The following is a 24,779-nucleotide window of genomic DNA, read 5'->3' as shown; positions in this document are numbered from 1 at the left end:
TAATGGTGTCTCACTGTGGTTTTAAAAAGCAGTTCTCTAATAACTAATAGTGATTTTGGTCATCTTTCCCCAACATTTGCCTTCTGTACATCTTCTTAATGATATATCTTGCCCATTTTTGGAGTTTTTCTTTAGTGCTTGGATTCAAGAGTTCTATGATCTGTAAACAAGTCCCTTGTCAATTAAATGATTTGCAGATATCAGTTATGTGGCTTTACATTTCATTTTTTTAAAAAGATTTATTTATTTATTTGAAAGGCAGAGTTACATAGAAAAGGAAAGGCAGAGAGAGAGGTCTTCCATCCACTGGTTCACTGCCCAACTGGTGGCAACAGCTGGAGCTGGGCTTATCCAAAGCCAGGAGCCAGGAGCTTCTTCCAGATCTCCCACGAGGGTGCAGGGGCACAAGCACTTGGGCCATCTTCTACTGTTCTCCAGGCCATAGCAGAGAGCTGGATCAGAAGTGGAACAGCTGGGATTTAAACCGGTGTCCATATGGGATGCTGGCACTGCAGGCAGCAGCTTTACCCGCCTCGTCACAGCACCGGCCCCCTACATTTCGTTTTTAAAAATATCTTTGGTAAAGCTAAAGTAATACTACTTTATTCAGATATAATAGCCACATAAGTTCAGAAATATATATTATACATGTAAGTTCCAGAGAGCTTTTTATAATGACTGACAGTAAGCATCCTTCCAAAACAAAACTGTGTTGTGCCCTATGGCAAGGTGGGGCTGATAGCAGAAGTCCACAAGTTTGGAAGAAAAATTTTATAGAGCGTATCTAGGAAATCTTTGTCTAACACAATAATGTAAAACTTTCTCCTGTTCTGGGAGTTTTATGATTATATGTTTTACAATTAAACCTAGGATACACCTTCAGTTAATTTTTGTGCAAGGTGTGGGATACAAAATCTTCAAATAGTTCCTGGAAACTGTATTATAAAAAACTATGCATGGATCTTGGGTGTTTTGCACCAAAATAAACTTATACTAATGGAAGAGGATCTGAAGAGGATCTAGTTTGAGGCACTAAGAAGCGAGAAGACATCAGCTTGAAGAGCTGCGATCAGAGCAAAATGAATTCTAAAATCAAAGCAAGTACAGTCACCAGGTTTATGGTGAAGCTCGAGTGGAAGAATACTGAAATCCTTGATGCCCTGCAAAAAGTTTACAGAAACAATGCCTCCAATAAATCAGCAGTTCGCAAATGGAGAGTTCATTTTAAGAAGGAAAAAGATGAGGCCAGCATTGTGGCATAGTGTCGCTCCCCCTCTTCGTGGAGGAACGACACAAGACCCTGCGCTGTTCTTTTGTCTGCTCGGCCCTCCCCGGGTTTGCTGCTGGTTCTTCCCGGGTTGGCTGCCGTCCCTTCCACCTCCGTGGAAGGGCGGTTCCCCCTGCCACATTCCCCACTTCCGCAAGGGAGCGGCACACCGCCGGCCGACTCTCTCGGGGGCTGCACAGGTGTTCCCTTAGATGTTCCCCTTAGATGTTCCTGGTGCATGTTGTCTCTCTCCTCCTTTATAGTCCTCTTCCGCCAATCCCAACTCTGCTACCCACACGCCGAGTACGCTGCTCTCCTCCAATCAGGAGTAGGTCCTACAGTTTATTGGTTGAACCGGAGGCAGCTGTGTAGAAGCTGTTTCTCCCTTCTCAGCACCATATTGTGGGAGAGCAGATGCATAGAATAAGTCTTAATTCCAGTAACTCAGTCCAGTCCGGGTTGCTCCCCACAGATCCCACTTTCTTTTTATTTTTGGCATTGATACGCGCCTGTCTTCAGTGCCCCGCGGCACACACTCTGCTCTGCTTGCTAGAGTTGCCCACAGGTTCTTACAAGCCTACCAATCAGGCAAACCGAATCCGGGTCCTCTCTTTGCCATGTTGTGAGGAGGTTTTTAGGCGCTGATGCATGCCTGTGTTCGGTGCCCTGCAGCGCATGCTCTACTCTGCTAGAACTGCCTGCAGGTGCTTACAAGTCCTATCAGGCAAACCGAACCCAAGCCTTCTCATTGCCATATTGTGGGGAGACTTATTGGTGTTAATTCGTGCCTGTCTTCGGTGACCTGCAGTGCATAAGCTGCTAGCCGCCCGCAGGTGCTTATCGTCCTAATCAGGCAGACCGAATCCAAGCTCTCTCATTGCTGTGTTGTGGGGAGGCCTTTCTCTATTTCTCTATCTCCGGGCATTCCTATTTCTCCTATTTTACTTCTATCTACCAGCATTCCTATTTCTCTCATTTCACTTCTAGACTTCTGTTTCTCTTATCCCTGCGGCTTCCCGGCACCCGCCCCGAGGCTACTTCTCGGCGGCTTCCCGGCTCTGAGCCGCTTCAGCCCGCGCCTCTCTCATCTGCACGGCTTCCCGGCTTTGCGCAGCTTGGCTTCGCGCGCTCCGTGGTCTCCACGCCCTTCGCGTCCGCACCACGGCCTCGCGCCAGCCCCGCGTTCCCTATCTATTCACGCCCCGTGCTCTCTCTGCACGCGGCGGCTTCCACGAGTCACACAGCGTAGCTTACGTCTCCGCCACTAGCATTCAATCCAAGTTCCCCGGACTAACCTGGCGAATTCCAACCTGGCGGCCCACGTCTCTGCCTCTGGTTCCAGATCTTCGCCTCTTGCTCCCCAGGGTGACTTGAAGAATTCCAAGGTGGCTTACGTCTCCGCCTCGGCCTGCACTCGCGGCTTCATCCTCCCTAACATTTTTCTCTACCGGTATGTTTCCTTAAGTTTTCTTCCAACAATATTCCTCTCATTTCTCCTGGCTTCTCCCCACAGTCCATATCCGAGTCCAAGCCTCCTCCAGGTTTCACTTTCGCTTTCAATCTCCTAGCTTCCCTGCCATAGTCCGCATCCGAGTCTATGAAAGCTTTCACTTTCGCTTTCAATCCTAACTTCTTTCCCACAGTCCGTATCCGAGTCTATGCCTAGGCTTTCAATAGCTTCTTCCGGCACCTTTTCTGTCCAGCTTTCCCGTAGGCTCTTTGCTAGTCTCTCTCTCCGGTATTTTCCACTTCTTCCCTCCTAGGTTTCCTATCCCTCCTAGGTTTCCGATCCGAGTCACGGCACCATTATGTTGCTCCCCCTCTTCGTGGAGGAACGACACAAGACCCTGCGCTGTTCTTTTGTCTGCTCGGCCCTCCCCGGGTTTGCTGCTGGTTCTTCCCGGGTTGGCTGCCGTCCCTTCCACCTCCGTGGAAGGGCAGTTCCCCCTGCCACATTCCCCACTTCCGCAGGGGAGCGGCACACCGCCGGCCGGCTCTCTCGGGGGCTGCACAGGTGTTCCCTTAGATGTTCCCCTTAGATGTTCCTGGTGCATGTTGTCTCTCTCCTCCTTTATAGTCCTCTTCCGCCAATCCCAACTCTGCTACCCACACGCCGAGTACGCTGCTCTCCTCCAATCAGGAGTAGGTCCTACAGTTTATTGGTTGAACCGGAGGCAGCTGTGTAGAAGCTGTTTCTCCCTTCTCAGCACCATATTGTGGGAGAGCAGATGCATAGAATAAGTCTTAATTCCAGTAACTCAGTCCAGTCCGGGTTGCTCCCCACACATAGCAGGTAAAGCTGCTGCCTGGGATGCTGGCATCCCATGTGGGTGCCAGTTCATGTCCCGGCTGCTCCACTTCTGATCCAGCTCCCTGCTTAGATAAGCTGGGAAAAGCAGCAGAAGATGGCCCAAGTATTTGGGCCCCTGCACCAATGTGGGAGACCCAGATGAAGCTCCTGGCTCCTGGCTTCAGCCTGGCTCAGTCCTGGCCATTGTGGCAACCATTTGGGGAGTGAACCTGTGGATGCATTGTGTGTGTGTGTGTGTGTGTCTCCCTCTCTCTGGAGCTTTGACATTCAAATAAATCAATTAAAAAAAAAAAGGACCAAGATGATGTGAAAGATGAAGCCAGCAGCAGTAGACCATCCACATCAATTTAAGAGAAAAAAAATTATCCTGTTTGTGCCCTAATTGAGGAGGACCGATGATTAACAGCAGAAACAGTTGTCAGTGCTGTAGGACACCTCATGGTTCAGCTGACATAACTGTGATTGAAAAATCAAAGAGGAGCAAACTCTGTGCAGTGGGTATCAAAATTGTACTGCAGACAAAAGCAGGGCTTTCAGTGGAAATTTTAAAGAAGTGGGATCAGTTTTAAAGAAGTGGGATCAAGATGCTGAAGCATTTCTTTGAAGAATTGTACCAGGACATGAGACAGCATTCTGGTAGAATCCTGAAGGCAAAGCACAAAGTCGTGGCTGCCAAGGGGGGAAGTGGCCTGCAAAAGCAGACGAGTCAAGAGCAGAGACTGCAGCAGCAGGGTTGGGGGATGCTCGAGGCATTTTGCTTGTTTACTTTCTAGAGGGTTGGAGAACAGTAACGTGAGAGTCAGCAGAGCTTTAACAGAACACCTTAGAAAGCTGCACCAGAGTCTTCCCCTCCACGACGGTGCTCCTGCTCACATCAAACAAGGGCAGTGTTCTGATGGAGAATAGGACCTTCTGCTTCTGACTGCATCTCCCCCTGTAATGTAAAAACCTTTAAAAGGCACCCACTTTTTCTTCATAGTGAACAATGTAAACAGGACTGCGATGACATGGTGAAATTCCCAGGCCCCTTTGTTCTTTGGGGACGAACTAAATGACTGATAATGACTTAGAAAAGTATATTGAACTTGACTGTGCTTACATTGAAGAATAAAGCTTATATTTTTATTTGTATCTTAACGATTTCTTCATGAGTCTTTTGAACCCCCCTCATATTCCAAAACTTAACAAATTATGCACCTAAACATGTACAGTTTGTTGCATGTTTATTATATCTCAAAACCAATGTGTACATCTTTGCCTTTTTATTTCATTATTTATTTGTCCACGATGAGACGAAAAGTGAGAGTTTGAGAGCACTGTTCTAAGACTTTGCCTTGTTTGAAAAGGTTCAACTTGAGAGTAATAACATTTTGATAGATCGAGACTGCATGTTGAAATTTCTTGAAGACTTATTAAAGGAGAAGCAGTATGCAGCTTCAAAGCTAAGGGCAGGTTCAAGTGGGATGGAAAAGCACTCGACCTAGAGGAAGGCAAGAAAGAGAAGAGCGCAGAGCAGTCAGGACCAATGGAGACCAGCAGAAGAGCCGTGAACTAGGTGGTCCAACTAAGAGATAAAAAATGTTAGACTAATGTGCCAAAAAAGTATGTTCACAAGGTACAAGTAGGACACAAAGAACATAGAAAAGTTGAAAGTAAAGGAATAGAAATTATTATCCTGGGACAGCTCACCAAAAAAAAGCCTCACTGTCAGAGGGAAGCCTCAAGACAAACTATTTCTGGAAATCAAATTGGCCAACTCATAAAGGTAAAAGAATGATGTCACCAAAAAGGTGAGAGCTATTGGGAATCTCTCTGCTTTCCTACCTACGGCCTCAAAATAGTAAAACAACTCATTTTTCCATGGTGGGGAAAACAGATGAAGCTTGAGTTGAAATAGGAGAAACAGTAGAATATCAACAATCAGTGGGAGTAAGCAAACAACCTTCTGTCAAGTTATCAGAATGAGAAGACAAAAAAATCAAGAAGCAAAATATTTGGAAACAATCTAACAGGCACGTGGAGAATCCGTTGCATGTTCTTGAAAAGCATCTGTGGAATACTCACAGAAGGGTCTTAGCAGAAGGCTCTTCCTTGTCCACCCCTAGCCTCCCCCAACACCTGGTCCTATCAAGGGCACCATGGAGAATGCGGCTCTTTCCACGTACAGTGTACTGATTATAGGTTGGATGACCAAATTTAGCAAATAAAGATATAAGACTCTCAGTTAAACTTGAATTCCAGAGAAGGATTTTTTCGTATAAGTAAGCCCCGTTTTTTATGTGGCAAAAGTGTTCATTGTTCCTCTGAAATACAAATTAACTCAGCATCTAGTATTTTTTCCTGGAAACCTAATCCTAGGAGGGAAGAGCTGTGATGGGGGTCGGGGAGGGTGGGACGGGGAGGAGGGGAGGCAATGCGTGCAGAGTCTCCATCTCTGTCCTAAACCTAAGGTGCAGCTGGCGGCTTCCTGTCGCTTGGGGAACTGACTGTGTGGGATGCTGGGAGAGAAACAGAGCCTCTGGGTGCCTCTTGCCCTCCTGGCTGGAGCAGCCACGGCCGGCAGGCACTCCCCAGTGCTGCCTAAGGAAGGCAGTATATCCTCAGGTTTGTGGCCAAGCTCAGGCTGGGGGGAGGGGCGTGTGTAGGCAAAGGAACAGACACAGACGTGAGTTGCAAAACAGACATTTTAACTTTAATAACTTATCAAAGTAAGGCGTCAGATTTCACTACACAGAACAAAAAGGTACTGATGGCTGTTAGCAGTTAAGCTAGAGTTCTGTGATTTGAGTTCAGCACCTCAATTCAGCATAGCGGCCACCCGTCGCACAGGAGTAAACAGCCCTGATGCTTCAGCTGACACAGACACTGCTGTTGAGCACCATTTCTATACTCAAACAGAAACTCTGAAGATACAAACAGAGGCTAATACAGGAAATATCAGGAGGGCTAGGTCCCAGAAATCCAGCACAGTCTGCGTGAGAAGTGACTCAGGCACCACGTCGGGGTGTCCCGTGCGTCCAACAGCCTAGGTCTCAACCCAGTCCTAGAAACCCCAACTGGAAGACGTCCTCCTGCTCCCACCCCCGCGCCTGCCCCCCCCCCCCCCCCAGCCCTCAGACCCGGCAGCTGCTTCTGAACATGCAGGCCTGTTCCATGCCACTTCTCCAAGCAGCCCTGCGCTCCCGGGGAGAATTGCAGCTCCCCAGAGCCCAGCAAACACACAGACCTCTGGGGACCACCAAGCTCCAGGGAACCCTGTGACTCCCTGGCCCAAGGCACTGGGGATAGCGTGTGTGGCCACAGCCACGCTGGCCTCCGGTTCCCAAAGGGCATCTTTGTCTCTTCAACCAAGGAGAGGTGGTTACCTAGGGGATGTCCCACCTGGGGCCGCCCCACGAAGCCTGGCTCCCCGCATCTGGAGGGGAGTGTTCCCATCCCCTCTCTGGCAAGCACTTGCCCCGAGCTTCCTCTGTATTCCAGGACAGACCTGCACCAGCAATGTCCAGTCTTTCAGGCTGTGAGTAGCACCACGAAAGAGGACAAGCCGTGGGCTCTGTGCCCCGGTTCTAAAATGGCAGGATTTTAGAAGCACTTTAAAGCAGGGGAGAGATTCAGAAAGGTTTCCTCCAGGTGGTTGGGAGACACTGGCACGTGAAAAAGTGACTGCAGTGTACAGGCAGGTGTGGGCAGTGGTGGCTGAGGGGACGAGACAGGCTGGGCGGCGGCGGAGGACATGGGGAAGGCAGTTATCATCCAGTCGGGACGTTCAGCATCGTCCCAGATACCACTCTAGCTGGTTCCTACACCCTTCGTGTGGTTCTCGGACCCTGCACACGGACACACCCACACATGCAGATTCAGACAAATGTATTCAGCACCTCAAAGCTCAATAGAAAGTGGCCATTGTATTATCCTGAGCCTCAGTGTTCCCATCCATCTAATGGGGACGTAACAAGGAAGACTTCTGGAAGATCTATGATGGGTGAGAAGGCAAAGCCTCTAGACCTTTGCCCCAACACAGAAAGCTTAAGAATTATTTGTTAGTTGGCCCAGTTTAGGAGCTCACGGACTCCTGGGGCTTGTAATCTGGGGGAGTTAAACTGCATGTTTGCAAGATATCAGTGAGGCCAGAGGTAAAATTAGCCCCTCCCTCCCGCCCCCCACCCCTGCTGCCTTCCTCCTACAGCTCCCATCCGTATCTTGCCCACAGAACACCGTTCTGCAGACAACACGGATGTTCAAGTTTGAAAGAGCAATAGATGAAGCAAGCCCTGCCTGCCTCCTGTGGGATGCAGGAACTGCCGAGACGGAGGTAGGGCGGGGCGGGGATGGAGGTGAGACGGGGAGCACACCTGTGCCCACAGAGCCCAAGATCTGCAGGCCTTTGGCTTGGTGCCTGGTCACAGCACGCCAGCCCCTCTGAGAAGGGAGAGCCACACGCCTTAGACTATTTGCAGGGTTTTCCCAACAGAGCATGGGACCCCCCCCCATCCTTCTGATACATGTAGGGAGGGAGGGACTGAGGCCAGGCTGGCTAGAGAACACAGGATCTCACACCAGCAAGTGGGAGGTGGCCAGCAAGGCCCACCAAGGCCAAGGGCGAGGAGGCCCAGGGCTGCTCCCTGTTCCAATCTGTCCTCAAGTCCCCAGTTTCAGGGCTCGCGTTGCTTTTTTGGGAAGAAATAGCCCACAAATGCAGTACAGCGGGAGCACCAAATAGGTCAGGTCACCTTTCCTAAGTCCTTCAGTAATGAACAAAACAGCCAAGACCGGAGACCAGAGGCTCTAGATGCTTAGAGACTCCAAGATTTTCTGAAAATATTTTCAGTTGGCCTTTCAAGATTGAGAGTCCTCCCATGTCAATCTAAACTGCTTCTGAAAAAGCACATCATTCGGCAAGGCCAGGGTTAGGGGAGAAGAGAGACACACACTTCACGTGGCAGCAATGGCCACAGCTCACGATGGGTGTGGCTCTAGGCAGGCCACCGTCCCTAACTGCCATTACACTCCTCCTGCCTCCCCCTACCCCCAGCCCTTAACGTTCACAACCTCTACTCCATTGTACTCATCTTGGTGATTGGCTGCTTGTAAATAAATCACCATTTCTCCCAGGTGTCCCCAAGGGGCTGAGCATTGGAGGTTGGAAGCAACTGTCCCATGTCACCACCAGGAAAGGAGATCGTCAATCACAGCTCAGCGACTTTAGGGCCAATTTCTTTTTCTGAGTCCCGCATCTGCCCTCCCCTCGCTCACTGACGGAGGCTGGGGAACCACCACCCTCCTCTCCATTGCACCCCCAACAACCTCTGCAGGAGCTCAGCAATCCCTGGGCTGGGAAACACACTCTAACTTGGGGACCACGTGCCCACGCCTGTACGTCCGGTCATCCTCCCTTTCTGTTTTCTCTTTTTGGTCAGGAAGTTTGACTTCATCTCCACGACACAGGACTTGGCTATCCCATGGAGTATCTCTACAAGCAAGAACAAAAATGCGATGGATGCTATCTTTCCATTTTATTAGAACTTTCCGAGCATCTCTTTCTTCCGGATCTCGTCAATGAGCTCCTGGATCCTTCGGTTCCTGGTCTTTTCATACGGGCTCGGGCGTCGAGGGATTCGGTTGGGCGGCTGGGCTTCCTCCTCCAGGCCGTGGGTTTTGTACGGTGCATCGACAGCGTTGGCTTCTGGCTGATCCTCAGTGGCATTGGTGCCGGAGGCATTGAGAGGGGCCTCCGACGGGGTGACCGGTGCAGGTGACAGCTCTGTGAGCACAGTGGGCGACGGGAGGGTAGGCATGAACACCTCGATCTCATTGTGCTTCCCGGGCGGTGGCTCTAGCCTGCCATCCACGGTGCTGAGGTTTTTGTACAAGTCGCAGGATTTGCAACACAGCTTGTTGTAGCCTGGGATGGAGCAGTAGCGAGACAAGACTTCCATCTTACAGAACATTGACTTGTCACCTTGGCAGTGGCCTTCTGAAAGACACAAGTGGAACAAATAACCAAAGGACAAGAGAAGGGGGTGGGGGCGGGGGCTCTGTTCCCCCACGGGGTGCAGCTTGCAAGAGGAGGCGTGTGACAGAGCCCAGAGACAGCACAGAGGCAAGTGAGCTGATGCAGAAGGTGTGGGTGGGTGGGACAGCAGCCAGGGAGTCCCCCCTGGAGCCCTGCCCCCGCCCCCTCCCCCCGAGTGCGGCCAGGGAGGCCCAGCCCAATCCAGATCTTTCCTCAAGGTTGGAGACAGACACACGAGGTCAGTTTGTTCTTACAGAATGACTCTGGCTCACCGTAAAGAAAGGCACCTGGTCAAATTGTCACCATTGACACCCTACAGGGAACCCCACAGCCTCGTGTGCTGCCCAGTGCACCGTGGAGCACACAGCTTTACTGCCCGCTTACACCTTCTGCGCCCTCACCCCTGGTCCGCTCACCTTCAAGGCCATAGCTGTCTCTTAGACGTCCTTGAACATGTCCACACTCCTCTGTCTCTCCCCCTTCTATCCCTGCCTCTTGGCCTTTCTCCCTTCTCATCCTGCCATCCTACTCCCCTCGCTGTGCTGCTTGCAAACTGAAGGCGTGACCCTGTCACCCTCCTGCCTCAAACTCCTGCATCGCCTGCCATTGCTTTCAGAGCCAGACTCCCACTCTGCGCTGTGCTCCCTGTGGCCACAGGGTCTTTGCACCTGCAGGGCTCCTCTTCCACCCCCTCTCCAACCCTGCTTCCTCCAAATGCCTCCTCTCATCCTTCGGGTTCAGCTGAAAGACATCTTCCTCGGGCCGGCTTTGCCTGACCACTGCAGAAGATGAAACCCGCCCCCTACCCCAGCGTATGGTCTCATGGGGCTGTGTCTTCCCAGCACTTTGCCCCCCAAAGGCAAGTGTCTGATGTTTTCATTCTCCTGACAGCTCCCAGGGGAAGCGCCCCAGGCCAAGCCCAGTGAATGAAAGCATGCAGAAAGGGGCGAATATGAAACCATGGACATGAGTAGCTGAGGGTGTCCAAGCCCGAGAGAGCCAGGATTTCAAAACAGCAAAAGATACAGGCAAGGAGACGGCACAGAGGCACACAGCCCCAGCGTGGGCCCAGCTTTGGCTCTGAGCTTCCAAGTTGCCAAAATCAGTGGTATGCTGAACTGGCTGCAGGATCCACCGTGAGAAGAAGACAAACACAGAGCGGCCGCCCAGAGAAAGCCCTCGTCTTCCTAACACCGAGGTCACGATGGTGCCCACACCGCAAGGGGGGGTGGGCCGGAGCCAGCCGCCTGCAGAGTGGTGACCCCAGGAGCCAGATGCGAAGCTGACTCAGACCCCTGGGCAGCAGCGCAGAGCTGGGAGGCGGCTTCCCTCAGTGCAAGCCTTACACCCATGCCCAGGGTACGACTCGGAGGCAAAGCTGTTGTTTAAAGCTGGGGTGGAGGGGACGTGACCCCCTCCCCCGCCTTCTCCTTCTGCAGTAGCTGAGCCACACGTGCCACAAACACCTGCTCACAGCCCTGTGCAACACCCCAGACGCTTCTGATAACAGTTGGGGGCGGCCTCCTCCCCGTGGCTGGGACATGGGAAAGGAGCCAAGCCCAGTGGAGCCAAGCTGGGATGGTGCCATCCGGTAACGCCCTCTCCGCCCTTTGCGCCTGTTCCTGCCTATGAATAACAAGACTGGTATTACTCGTCCCTCCCACCTGAGACAACGGAAAAACATGGATCACATCCACCTGGGACAGGGCGTGGCCAGCTGAGGTCCTGTGGGCCAACCTGCACCTGCTTGTCTGGATAAGCCTTCACTGGGACACAGCCAGTCCACTCACGGTAGCACCTGTGGTTGCTGTCTTGACACAGCAGCAGAATCAAGCAGCCACAGCAGAAGACCACTTGGGCACCGATGTGTAAAATGTTTATGAGCTGGCCGGCGCCGTGGCTCATTTGGCTAATCCCCCAGGTTCTAGTCCTGGTTGGGGCGCCAGATTCTGTCCCGGTTGCTCCTCTTCCAGTCCAGCTCTATGCTGTGGCCCAGGAAGGCAGTGGAGATGGCCCAAGTGCTTGGGCCCTGCACCCACATGGGAGACCAGGAGAAGCACCTGGCTCCTGGCTTCAGATTGGTGTAGCTCCGGCCGTAGCGGCCATTTGGGAGCGGGGGGTGAACCAACAGAAGGAAGACCTCTCTCTCTCTCTCTCTCTCTCTCTCACTAACTCTGCCTGGCAAAAAAAAAAAAAAATGTTTATGAGCTGGCCCTTCACGGAGGAGGTTGGCTGAGCCCTGTCTGAAGATCACAGCGGGACAACACAGCGGGACACAAGGAAGGCGCTGAGTGAATGTCCCCATTCGGCTGCCGCACCACAGGCGGGGCTGCCTCCTCCCACGGCTTTACTGCACGGGACCCTTCCGGGGCACTCAGCCCCGTCCCTCTCAGGGAGTGCATGAGTGACGGGAAGCCCACCGGCTGGGAGCTTGGCTACGCTAATATCAGCGGAGGGAAATTCTGATATTCAGTTGGCTCGCTGTATCTACAGGTTCTGCATCTAGATATTCAACAACCGCAGATGGGAAATGACTGGGGAAAACCAGCATTGGTACTGAACAGGTACCGATTTTTTTCCTGTCACGATGCCCTAAACAATGCAGCGTAGCACCTATCTTCATGGCCTTTCCACTGTATTAGGGGTTATTAGGGGTTCTGTGTCATCTAGCGGTGATCAGAGTACACAGGAGGATTGTAGGGTCTGTGCAAACCCTCCTGTGTCTTGCATAAGGGACTCAAGCAGCTGCAGACTCTGGTGTCAGTAGGGGTCCCGGATCCTAACCCCTCCCTGTGGACACGGGGGCAGCTGTGCTCCTCACCAACTATGCCTGAAACTCCACGGCAGGGATCATGTAATGCTTATTACTTATTTATGAGAGAGAGAGAGAGAGAGACAGAGACAGAGAGAAAGAGCCATCTGCTGGCTCATTCCCCAAATGCCCACCACAGCTGGGGTGGTCCAGGCCAAAGCCAGGAGCTGAGAGCTCAATCCAGGTCCCCAGCATGAGTGGCAGGGACCCAGCCACTTGAGCCACCACTGCTGTCTCCCAGGGTCTACATTAGTAGGAAGCTGGAGTCAGAAGTCACAGCCAGGAATCAAACACTGAAGTCTCTGACAACCAGGAAGCTAAGCCCCTGCCCCTGGCGGTGTCTCTGATGTGGTTTCACTGACCAGAAAGCCCCCAACAGGAATACAATGCACACCGCACCTCCAAAGGGCTGGACCATGGTATCTGCCTTTACGACACTCGATCTACAGCCGTAGCCGCTTCCCACAGCTTTGCCCCCTAATGAACCGCAACAGACACCGGGAGTAAACACGCTTTCCCTAAATGAAAGTCGTCGGGCCGCTCCCGCAGTCTTGGCAATCTCTGAATAGCAGCGTGAGCAGGATGCACCGAGCAGCGTCCCTCAACTTCACTCCCTTCTTCACTTCACACTGATTTCTGAAGGCAGCCTGATACCGCTGCCATTTACGGAAAACAAGTGCAGTATATAAAAGTAACCCTAAGCATGAACACCAAGAAAGATTTCAAGTCCACTTTCAAGTCAAATATTACTTCCTGAAATCCTGGGGAGGCACTCGGGCGGGCAGAGTTCTGAGTTGGAGACAGACCAGCAGGTGTGAGAGAGCTGCTGAGACTGGCACCAGCGGGGGCTACCCCAGACCCCCACTGAGGCCGTCGGGGTCAAGAGAATTAGGAAGAGACCACTCCGTGCTCTCCCTAAATCATCCCCATCCCTCTCACTTTGGCAAATGTTGGGGTGCCCACTGTTTCATTCTGTGTACCCCCATGGTAGTTTGGATGTCCCTTGGGCAGCCAGGCGTCTGCTCAAGCCACTGCCTGGGGGGTGCTGCATGGGGAAATGACTCCTGCCCCATTGCCGGAAGAGAAGACTGAGCGGCATGCAGGCTGGCGCACGCTGTTTTCTCTGGAGCTCCCTGCTTCTCTCCAGCTATGGTGCCTTCTATTCACGACCAGAGTTCTGGGCAGTTGAAGCCGCCCCGGCTGCAGGGACCCCTGCAGCTGGGGCCTGTGCCCGGAAGCCGTTTCCATGCTGCCATATGGTCCATGCCCTTCTTTCTCACTGCTACTCCATGTTTCCTTACCCTTCCTGGCACAGCCGGGTCAGGAAGGTAGCAAAATAGGCAGGTCTGGGGACCACTGAGGCCAGAGCTCAGGAGATGCGGTGGGCACCCCTAAGCATGCACAACGCACAGACACACTCACACTTGCACACGCAGACACACAGGCCCGTGACTGTCGTCAAGCAGTGCCCAGAGACAGCCACTGCCACTCTGCCCTTCTCTCAACTTGCTATCCTGGGGCTAGGCCAGCCCCTTACGTGGGTTCCCTGAATAGGAAGCCCAAGGCTGACAACTGTGCCAGGCACTGGGTCCAAGGTCTGGAGCCCACACTTTTCCTCCAGCAGCGTGGGTCCCAAAGACAAAAAGCCATCTGACTTGCTGTTCCCCACCCCAGGGGACCCACACAGCCCTGCAAGGTCTCCTTCCGCCTGGGCCAACCCAGACTCAGAACCACATGGAGCCTGCAGGGCCGCTGTCTTATTTCCAAAAGTACCTGCGCAGGTGCACATGCCCCGAACGCCTACGGTGGGCAGTGACAGCACCTGAGGCAGAACCCGGATAATCAGCGCCACACGGTCGGCCGTGACGGCGAACAGAAGGAGCCATCGGCTTGCCAAGCCCAAGCACCCAGTTTCACTGAACGTTTATTGAGTTTATTTGTGAGATGCATGACAGGAAGTCTTTCCATCACCAGTAAGAAGAAAGGGTCATTTTCACAGTCACTTTGGCACACGCTAACGTGGTCTCGTTAGAAAAGAAACAGAAAAGCAACAACAATGGAACCTATGGAACACGTCATTAAATACATACAAAACACTAATAAAATATCCCTGATAAACCAAAGTGCATATAGACAGAGAGCACGATGCCCCGACCCAACTGCACCTGCGCAGCCACGCGGGTCACTCACATTGCCTCGTCAAAGTTGGGAGTTAACAGTCGTGAGGATTAGTAGTAGGCGGTTACACACCGATTATTTACATAACAGTAATTAGTGCCGGAGGAGGGGGCGGCGGCGGCGGCGGCGGCGGGGTCCAGCGGGAACGCGGGATTACACGAAGGTGGGGGGGGGGGGGCCGGGGGGCGGGAGTGCTACATTGGTCACGGCTAAGGGCCCAGGTGTGTCACCCTCTGGGTGTAAGGCCTCGCTGTTGGAGCCCCCCAGGGAGGCTCCACGCAACAGTCAGCGCCGACTGGCCAGGTGGGCAGCAGCGTAGGACCCCCCTCCCCGCGGAGACGGACTGAGGAGCGCGCCTGAGTCTCAGACGCGGGCGCGCATGCGCAGCGTGCACCGCGGCCGGCGCAAGGCCGCCGCCCGCGCTCGGATCTTACCCTCGGCAAGAGGTGGGCGAATTGGACCGGCTTCCCCTACACCTTCCCTGCCTGCCTCCTACCCTCTGAAGCTGGAGTTAGCAGCCCATTCTGTTATCCTTCAACTTTAAGGCATTTTCTACATAGTTTTTTCTAAGCAAAAAAGCAATAAAAATTGAGGTAATTCTGTAGTTGTTCACACTGGTAGGTGAGGCACAGCCACAGCAGACAACTTCTCTCTCTCAACCTCGGGGTCAGGGTCATGTGCACACAACGAGGAGAGGCCATCGGAGCAAATGGACAGAGAATGGAAGCGGTGCTGTGTCCCCGATGTCCCACTGGAGGGACAGGTCCCCAAGCCTCCTCTGTTGGACCCGGACCCCTGAGAGGACAGGGCATAGAGGCAGGGCTGTGTAAGTTAGACACAAGGGCCGGACGGAAGCAGGCCATGGTTTCACAAGTCAGAGGGACACACTCAGCAAAGGGACAGCAGCAGCAGCAACAGCAGTGGCAGCCGGGAAGCCCCTGACACCGCCGGAAGCTCGGGGCTGGGTCACCGTCACCCGGCACGGTGAGGGAAAAACAACGTACGCCCCAGAGCCCCCTCTGGCCTCGCCTCCATGGCGGGCGGGCGGCATCTGCAAGGGGGGCAGGGCGGGCTTCCCCTTGGACTTCCGGCCGGCAGCTTCAGCCTGGAGGGATGTGGCCCCACGAGGCAGTCACACGGCGGCGAAGTGGTCACATTCGCACTTGGGCCTCTGGCCCCTCCAGCACCACGACGGATCTTTGCCCCTTTACAAGCCATCGCCAATCAGGTCCCGGGCCCCCAGACAAGAGGCCAGGGCCCCAGGCCATGCCTCTGCCAGGCTGGCCCTGGCTCGCAGCCGGAGGCACAAGCTCCGCGGGAGAACGCCGAGCACACAGGCCCGGGAGCAAAGGATTCACCCGAGAGAGCTCAAGGAGAGTCAGGGCAGCTTCCCAGAGAGAGAGAGGAGGGGAGCCCAAGGCAAGCTCCACAGGGCGCAGGGCATGCACTGGAGGGCAGAGGCAGAGTTATAAACGGGCCGGTTACTTGAGATCTTCGGCACGGGCGCGTCCCCGTCCTGACGGGACAGCCACTGAACCACGTAGCTCTTCTTGGAGGGGTCCGAGATGTTTCCTGGAGAGAAGAGAAAGGCTGCTGGGGCACCAGGCTGGGACCCTGTCCTCCCTCTCCCAGGCAGAGCAGCTCCATAGTTCCCTGGCTTTCTGGGGAGGGGGCCCCCCTGGGGACAAAGCGGCCCCAGCTGCCCTGCCCGCACCCAGCTCATGCCACTCCTCTAGGCCTTGCTGTCTCCCCTCCGCCTCTTCACCTAAACCTTGCTCTGCATGCATCTCCACCCCATGGCTCCAGCCCTGAGCTTAGACAACAGAGCAGCACTGTGGGAATGAGAATCCCCGCCTGCCTCCCAGCTGGGCAGGTGCACCTGACACATGCCCCCCCACCCCCCTTGCCCTCTGCTGCTGCCCGCTGGAGGCCAAGGGCCATCAAGTCTTACGTGGACAGGGGCCGAGCCTGCAGATTCTGGCTGTCTCTGGCCGCTCCTCCCGGCAGATGCCAAAGCTGTCATCTGGGGTGCGGCAGAGCACTGGCCGCTCCTGGGTGCCGTTGCCACAGGTCACGGAGCACTGCAGGGGAGAATCACTGGTCAGGGTTTACATCCCATGTGGGGTCCCAGGGCCTGGAAGAGCTGGAGGAGCCCAGGACCCCACCCTGCATGTGCCACATGGAGGCAGTGTGTGCCCCAGGGGCAGAGTGAGGGTCCGAGCTTGCCCTACTCTCATTGGCCACCCATCTCCTGGGGCTCCAAAGAGGGGATGTATGGGTCGGTCTCTGAGCTACTGTGAGTTAAACACAAATGTGCAGTGCCTGCATGGGACCTGGTACTTCTGTGTTCTCAAGGAGAGCCCTGCCTCTTGCTACAGTTTGAAGATGGTTTTGGGGTATCCCCCAAGGGTCACGTGCACTGTGGTGATGTAAGGTGGTGGCACCTTTAAAAGGTGGAGCTTATTGGGAAGTCACTGCTGGCCCCTCCCCATCTCTCTACTGCTTTCTGGTCTGGTCATGTGATTGCTCCACCTTGCGCATGCTCAGGCCCTCACCAGAGTCGAGCTAATGCCGGCACCCAGCCCTTGAGCTTCCAGAACTGTACACTGAATATACCTCTTTTCTGGATTTGGTGTTGTGGCACAGCGGGTTAAGCCACCACCTGTAACACAGGCATCCCATATGGCCAGTTTGAGTCCTTGCTGCCCCACTTTCAGGCCAGCTCCCTGCTAGTGTGTGTGGGGGGAAAGCAGAACAATATGGCCCAAGTACTTAGGCCACTGCCATCCACATGTGAGATGCAGATGGTAATTCCAGGCTCCTGGCTTTGGTCTGGTCCAGCCCTGGCTGTTACGGCCATTTGTGGAGTGAACCACAGGATAGGACAACACTCTCTCTCCCTCCCTCTTTAACAACCTTTTAGATAAAGATACAATTTTTTTTAAATTCTTTTCTTTATAAAGTGCACAGCCTTGGGTAAGTGGAAAATAGACTAAAATTTGATCAAAGTGTTAAAGTCATATGTTTCAAATAGAGCCATCTATAAAACATATCAATATAAACAATAAAACTTGTAAATGTGTAGTGTGCAAAAAATAAAACTATTGAAATAATGCATTTTCTTTAAAAAAAAGTTTGTGGATGGAATCTTTGGTGTAAAAGTTCAGAAATCCATGCACATGTTTTGCATAACATGAATTTTCCATGACCTTTTTGAAGCCTCTTGTACATATCGCATGCTGTAGGAGGCCAGAGGGCCCCGGGGAGCTGCTGTGTGTTGGGGGCTGCTGGGAGATCTCTGACCAAGCCCAGGAGGCTTGGGCAGCTGCCCTGCCTTTTCTTCAGGCTCAGAGGCTCCATCAAGAGTGCCCTCACTCACCACACCCGTTCCGCCTCTCCTTGCTGGGAACCGGCCACAGGTGTGGGAAGGGCACAGGCCTGGGCTGCTCACGCCCTGCACAGTCCCGAGAGGCCTGTACTCTGGACCGGCCCCAAGGGGTTCCTGGGCAGGGAAGGGCCTTGCTTTTGCAGTTTGTCCTGAAGGTTATACCAGCAAGGCATTTTTCATGGCAAACCCCTGCTTTCCCTCTGGGGCCAGGGCAGGGGGTTGGGGGTGGGGCATCACCCCAGACTCCCAGGCTCCACCCATGATGTCATACCTGACTGCTGCAAGAATGACAAGGGCTCTTCAGAAAGTAAATGGGAAATGGAACTTAAAGTATGAGTTAATTTTGGTGCACCCAACATCTGAGTGTGAGTTGTAGTGGATCACAGGGCCCAAGGCTGGCCTTGGGGCCCCCCAGTGCGCTGGCAGTCCGCGCTGGCTGGCGTGGCCTTGGCCGAAGCTCAGCCCCAGCCTCTGTCCAGAGCATACCTCTAGCCCATCCACCCACCCTCATTACTCTTTCCAGCCCTTCCCCTTCTCATCTCCCTTCCTGTGGGCGTGGCTGGCCTTCTGAGACCTGGGGCCCAGTTCTCGGGGGCCCTGAACACTGGATTGCACCCTCAGTTTCCTGGGATTCCAGACCCCAGTAGCACCCAGGAGCCTTCCCTAGCGCAGTGATCACACACATTCCTCATGCTGCCCACTGGTGCCCCAAACCCCACGGGACACGGCCTGCGGAGGCTTACCTGGGACCAGGGGCCCGCACGCCACCGACCAGGGCACAGCTCACGGTTGCAGGCGCGGCGGCTCTCGGGCCGGTTGTCATTGCAGTGTTTGGTGTGCACAGAGCGTGTGGTATTGTTGTGCAGCGGCTGGACGCAGCGCACGGGGCGCACCTGCATGCCTGTCCGCCCGCAGCTCTGACTGCACGGCTCCCATTCACCCGTGACCCACCTGCCGGGGGCAGAGCAGGCCGGGTCAGTTGCCCCCTGGGCTGCAGCCTAGCTGGACACAGACCAGAGAGAGGGCGGCCCGATCTCCTGCTACGCACGCCTTTCCTCTTGCTGCAAAGCTGCCAGCCGCCCAGGCCTGACAGAGGAGGCACTACGGCCCCAGATCCTTTGGAGGATGAGTCTCAAGGGTGCCTGTCACTGGAGACCCAGGGGACACGGGACTGCTGTGGAGAAGGCAGAGCGAAGGGGCTCTGACAGCCTCCCACACCTCCTCAGACCCCGGCCCTGCCCCAGGGCCTCAGCCGCTGCTGCTATCGCAAGCCCTCTGGGCTGAGCTGGAGAGCAGCCGGTCTCTCTCTGCACATCCCTGCCTCTCTGCATAGCTCTGTCTCCGCACCTGCCTTCAGCATACCTCCCACCTTACTAAGCAGGGCCCTGCCAAGGGAGCCTGGGCCCAGAAATGCAGCCCGACCAAGCCTCGGGGTCTGAGGAGCAAAGCTGCTGCTTAGGGACCATCTTACACAGCACTGGAGCCAGGCTGGTCTTACGCGGCCTCAGTTTCCCCACAAATGTCATCTCTAAGTTGCACATTACTGTTTCAGCTTAGCAGATCTGAAGCTGAGCTGTGCCACCCAAAACCCCAGAGAGCCCATCAAATGCCTTGGGAGGGTCAGGTCTGGAACCTGGAGCTCCACATCCCATATGGCCTTTCCCGGGAGGCCTCTGGCCTCCTTCCCCCAAGGAGGACCCTGGGCCGGGCTGGGGGATGCCTCCAGGGCACCTGTGGGCACTCACACGGGCTGGGAGCACTCCTGCTGGTTGCACGCCCTGCGGATGGGCTTGGGTTTCACGAGGGCGTGGCAGAAGCCCCGGTGCACCATCTTGTGGTCCAGCCTCCGGCGGCAGCCATACTTGGTGAACTGGGACCCTGAGGACAGAGAACTGGTTGGGGGCTCAGAGGGGTACCTCCACGAAGAGCCAACCCCCCCCGCCCCGTCCTCCCTGCCCTTATGATGATGTACAGGGTGGGGCAGCTGGAAGAGGAGACCCTGGCCACTCTCCTACTCTCTGGCTTCCTGCCAGCTAAGACAGGATGTACTCTTCCCCCAACCCTTCACCAGGGGCCAGGGCTTGGCAGGAGGCTGCAGCCGCTCAGCACTGAGCACAGGGCCTGAGCCCCTCCCACTGCAGCTCACAGAACAGCTCCCAGTAGGGGGGCACCTCTTCTCCCGGGGTTCTGGGATCCGTGACCACAGCTGGAACACTTGCCACTGTCACAGCAGGGGGAGGGGTGCTGTGGGCATCTCCTGGGCAGAGACTTGGGGTGTTGCTCAACTTCAATGTCACCAGCCCCCACAGCAGGAAAGGTAGAGCAGCAATGTCAGTGGTCTGGGTGTCGGGAGGTGGCCCCGGAGGGGGCGGGGCTGGCACTGGTTGGTGGAAGGCACCAAGAGGATGGTGAGGAGGCATCAAGCCCTCCAGGTTCACCAAGGGAAGTTTGCTTTTGACTCCAAAAGCAGAGGGGGCTGTGCAGGTCTGGAGTGGACAGGTGGACACACAGGGCCCCGGGGGGCTGGGAATATAACAGCGGACAGGTTCCCGAGACAAGGGATCAGCAACAGGATGTGCCAGGGAGATCCAGGCAGGGACGGGATGGGTACTGGGCCCACAGGTGCTATCTCATGGAGGGGGCCCTGGAGGAGGACTCTTCCATCTGCCTGTGTTGGGGAGTGGGCCCCCCCCATCCCTTGGTGAGCGCCTCCTTGTCCTCCAGCGGTGGGACCCTGCACACCTGCCTCCTACTCACCCGGTCCCCCAAAGCTGCGAGGAGCTCCCTGTGTGTCTGGACCTCCTATTCCCACCCAAGCAGGAACTCTGAGGTCACGGCCAGCTGGGGGCCCTCTGCATTGGCCCTGCCCCAGGAAGGTCTGGGAAGCTTTTCGGAATGAACCGGAGGGTAGGACCTCTCGGGGTGTCTCCATCCTCAACCTCCTGCCAGGCCGCATTTGCCCTGATACCTGCCCACTGCCCCTCCCAGCCCAGGTGGAAGTCACTGCCATGGGCCATCCTCCCTGGCCATGGCAGCCAGTCTTCTTGCACTTGGCACATGGCCTCAGCTTGACAGTCAGAGAGCACTGATGGATCAGGAAGCCCCCGCCCCGCCCCCAGGGCTGCTGCTCCCGCCGCAGGCCTACCCCCTGCTCCTCCTCCAGTGGACGCCTGCGTATCTCACCTCCACCACAGGGCTTGGAGCATGGAGACCACTTCTTGAGGGCCCACTCGTAGCCCATGGAGTCCTCTTCCAGGACGTTGTTGTCATCCACATTGAGTGAGTCTTCGTGGATCATGTACTTGTACGTCAGCGAGACCCGGGCGTCTCCCTCCGGGATCACCTGCACTCCCCCCAAACCCCCCAGGTCAGCTGTGAGTGCCCTCTGAGGCAGCTGGTTCAGCAACCTGAGCTCCAGGCTGGGTTCCGCTGAGCCTTGGGTCAGGACAGTTTTATCAACCAACCAGTCAGCGTCATCTTGTTTCGTGAGTGCAGACCCTTTGCTCAATGCCCACTGGTGACGCACTGACATTGAACTTGGTTGGCAGCGGAGTAACCAGTGCCTGTGAGACACCAGTGCCAGCGAGACATACCACAGTCTGCTCGGACTCCGGGCCACAAGGCAGCACCTTGGCACCTGAGTGGCCGCTTGCAACAGGAAAGTCACCCCTCACCAAAGCACACAAACACGCAACTTTGGGACCCTAAGCAGACTGCCTGAAGGGTGCTTGTTGCCTCGTGGGAACTGCAGCAGGAAGACAGAGCAGCAAGTAGATGCACCACACCTGCAGGTGCCTGGCAGCAGACTCAAACTGTCCACCGCTCTGTGCATGCCCACATGTGGCTTACAGGTAATGTTTAGGGAGCAGGTGAACTGCAAATCCAGAAACCATGAATACTGAGCACCAGCTATATACCCACAGTCAGAGGGAGGTTACCAAAGGCATTTTTTTTTGGGGGGGGGACAAGTTGCTGCAGGCGAGGTGGGCAAAATGGATGGTGTACATAAAGCACAGTGGCTCATGCTGACACCTGCTCCCCAGGTACAAGAAACACACCTGGAACACTGGGGTCTCAGTGATTAAACCCAACCTCAGGGAGCTTCTGCACAGGTAAGGGACTGGCACCTCCTCTGTAGTGTTTGAATTGTGTCACAAAATACGTGACTTTCACATTTACTTGCAGCTGCATTTTAAAAACTGGTTGTAAACTCAAGCCCACTCAGGATTCCACCGCCCAGGAGGTCTGGGTCAAGTGCAGCTTGGAGATGAAGCCCACGTGATGTCACTCCCTGGGGGCAGGGTTTCAATGTGAGGGCACATCAGGGACACGCCTGACGGAGGCCAGCGTAGATGTCACCCTGGTGGGAAACCAACCCCTCAGAAAGCAGACCCTGAGGGCACCCAAGGCGCTGTGCAGGACCCAGAGCTCCGGCTCCTGCATGGGCCCGTGTCTGGTCCTCGCTGTGGACCTCAGCGCTCTCAGCACCCTCGCCAACTCACCAGCACGGTGATGGCGCCGCGTAGGGGGCCCATGGTCTGCAGCGTCTCCCGACCATCCTCGTCCCTGTACTCCCACTCCACGCCCATGGCAATGAAGGTTTTGGCATTGGGATCCACGTCATTTTCTTCATTTAAGATGAACTTGCCCGTCTCCAGGTTCTTGACGGCTGAGAATGGCAAAGAGAGCCCCCCCCATCCCCACCCCCACCATGTCACCCAAGTGCTGGGCCCAGGTCCACAGTTTGCTGGGCAGGGGTAGGGGGGTGGGCATGGGGGAATTGGGGGATCAGGAGGAGTGGAGCCCCAGTCTTCCTGGATGCCCTCTGCTGGGGCCTGCCCCTGGCAGTGACAGCCCACATGGCATTGGGAGCCTAGCCCCACCCTGAGGCTCCAAGGGGATTGCAATGCCCTCTTTGTGAGCCCGTCCATCCACACGCGTGTCCTTCTGTGCAGTCCAGCACTCTGCCCAGGCCTTTCCCCTGGCCATATTCCCCCATCCTCCTTGGAGCACTCAGCGGGCACCTAGGGACCCTGGGGCCAGCTAGCCAGGTGCACCTGCTGGACATGAGGGCAGGGGCCTGCCGGGGCAGAGGGATTTCCTGCCACGGTGCTGAGCAGACATCCAGTGGGAAAGGCGGGGCCCCATCAAAAATTGGGCCCCATCCACTCCCCACACACACCCCTCTAGGGGCTAGCCTGACTGGCGAGGCCCCTCCAGCCACTGGGCACACTCACTGGCTGTCTAGCGGCCATGCTCAGTGAAGTTTGGGGGCTGCGGGGGGTCAGGGTGCACAGGGGAGCCTCTGCTCCCCCAATCCATGTGGGCCCCGCTGCTGCCCCAGCCTCCCCACTTCTCCCCAGCATGCCTCCCTTGGTGGGAGCTGGCTTCCAGCAGAGCGCCTTTTTGAACTGACTTCCGCTTTACCTTCTATGGAAGGTGAGTGGTACTGTTTTTGCCTTTAGGGTAGTGATAGAGTTTCCTCTTAAAAATCAGGAAAAAACTGAATGTTAACAGCTGGCAGAGTGTTTGCTGAACTCTGGGGGTGGGTGGAGAGGCTGAGGGTGCCAGACCATGCAGTTTGGGGGCCCCTGGCCCAGTGCAGCCTCCAAGGAGCAGGGATAAGGGTGAGGCCAGGACTGGAGCAGGAGCCTCCCCCTTCTCCCACCCACAGTGGTCATCACTGCTCACTTTGGCCCTGTGATTCTTCGGGTCTGGGATGCCCTTGGTGGGGGGCATGGCTGGGGAGACCCTGCTGAGGGTCAGGGTGGCCTGGAAATGTACCACCTCCCAGGCGGGGCTGGTGGGACTGGCAGAGTTAAAACAGAGAGATGGGATCTTTCGAATTTCAAATGAAACTAGTGGAACATACGCAGTACAGCGTGAGGCCCTCCACAAGCTGGCCCCTGTGCCCTCAGGTTGGTGAGTGTACTATACAGAGCTCCCCATACCTCCCCACCTTGGCCTTGAGACCAGGGATCTGGGAGGGACCATTCTGCAGGCCCCAAACCCAGCATCGCCAAGGCAGAGGGCCACAGGAAAGGTGGGCCAGCAGGTGGCGCTGCAGCCGTGCCTCCCAGCCAGGGCTGCACCGCCCAGGTGATCCCCACTCCGCTCACCCCAGAAGAGCCAGGTGCTGCGCAGGCTGAGCTGTCCAGGCCCTGAGACTCACCCAGGTGGTGGCTGGTGGCATCTGCCTCCTGGATGAGCAGGTGTCTGGCTCCCGCGGGGATCTCAAACATCTTGATGTAACCTTTGTTTGGATGTAGGAAGATAGGGACCAGTGAGAAGGCAGGCGGCACGTGCAGGGGCCTCACCTCGAAGGCCCTTCCACTGCAGGCTTTGCCCGCCTACCCGGGGAGGGGCCGGAGGGACAGTGACAGTGACCTGGGTTGCGCCACAGCCCTTCTGCTCATCTTCAATTCCCAGACACCTCATCAGACCCCTCCACTGGAAACCGCCTGCGGATGGTCCAAACCGAGTCCCTCCTGGGCGTGACTCTGAGGCCCTAGGCACCCCGCTTGGCCTGTGTTGACTCTCAGCTGCCTCCTCTGCAAATATCATCAGACACCCCCTCTCTGGTGGGGCTGTGGCAAGGCCAGCCCCCAGCCCCTGACTTAAAAGGCCTGCCCGGCACCAGGTAAGGGACAAAGTCCACGTATTTGTTCCATGGGGGCAAACTGAAGTGGCTTCTCCCCATTTCAGAGGCGGTCTGACTGAGGCCTGGAGAGATGCAGTCAGCAGGTGCCGGCCTGCCCAGAGGGCAGAGGCTGGGCTTGGGTGTGGTGTGTGCCTGTGTCCCCAGGGGCT

At 55.5% G+C, this 24,779-nt stretch overlaps 2 protein-coding genes across 3 annotated transcripts in view; one reads left to right on the top strand and one right to left on the bottom strand.

Moving 5' to 3' along the window:
• Nucleotides 1–7,963, top strand: part of ZNF354C (zinc finger protein 354C) — a 31,697-nt gene extending 23,734 nt beyond the window's left edge. Inside the window, exon 5 of the mRNA XM_070076527.2 lies at nucleotides 7,789–7,963. Within this exon, the coding sequence (XP_069932628.2) occupies nucleotides 7,789–7,826 (38 nt within the window). The 3' untranslated portion in view covers nucleotides 7,827–7,963. The remainder of the gene's footprint in view (nucleotides 1–7,788) is intronic.
• Nucleotides 7,964–9,076: 1,113 nt separating this feature from the next.
• ADAMTS2 (ADAM metallopeptidase with thrombospondin type 1 motif 2) overlaps nucleotides 9,077–24,779 on the bottom strand; it is a 225,565-nt gene continuing 209,862 nt past the window's right edge. The window contains exons 15-22 of one of the 2 annotated variants that reach the window (XM_051833769.3): nucleotides 24,142–24,222; nucleotides 22,472–22,638; nucleotides 21,153–21,312; nucleotides 19,715–19,847; nucleotides 18,713–18,920; nucleotides 16,533–16,662; nucleotides 16,067–16,153; nucleotides 9,077–9,552 (exon numbers count right to left, since the gene is read on the bottom strand). In XM_051833769.3, the coding sequence (XP_051689729.3) occupies nucleotides 9,095–9,552; nucleotides 16,067–16,153; nucleotides 16,533–16,662; nucleotides 18,713–18,920; nucleotides 19,715–19,847; nucleotides 21,153–21,312; nucleotides 22,472–22,638; nucleotides 24,142–24,222 (1,424 nt within the window). In that variant the 3' untranslated portion in view covers nucleotides 9,077–9,094. The remainder of the gene's footprint in view (nucleotides 9,553–16,066; nucleotides 16,154–16,532; nucleotides 16,663–18,712; nucleotides 18,921–19,714; nucleotides 19,848–21,152; nucleotides 21,313–22,471; nucleotides 22,639–24,141; nucleotides 24,223–24,779) is intronic. The other variant, XM_051833770.3, reaches the window with a different exon arrangement.

The sequence above is a fragment of the Oryctolagus cuniculus genome, chromosome 6 (genome assembly GCF_051225735.1).
Source record: "Oryctolagus cuniculus isolate XC-2025 breed Fujian yellow rabbit chromosome 6, ASM5122573v1, whole genome shotgun sequence".
Classification (NCBI taxonomy): Eukaryota; Metazoa; Chordata; class Mammalia; order Lagomorpha; family Leporidae; genus Oryctolagus; species Oryctolagus cuniculus.
This window is presented reverse-complemented; position numbering and strand designations above follow the sequence as displayed.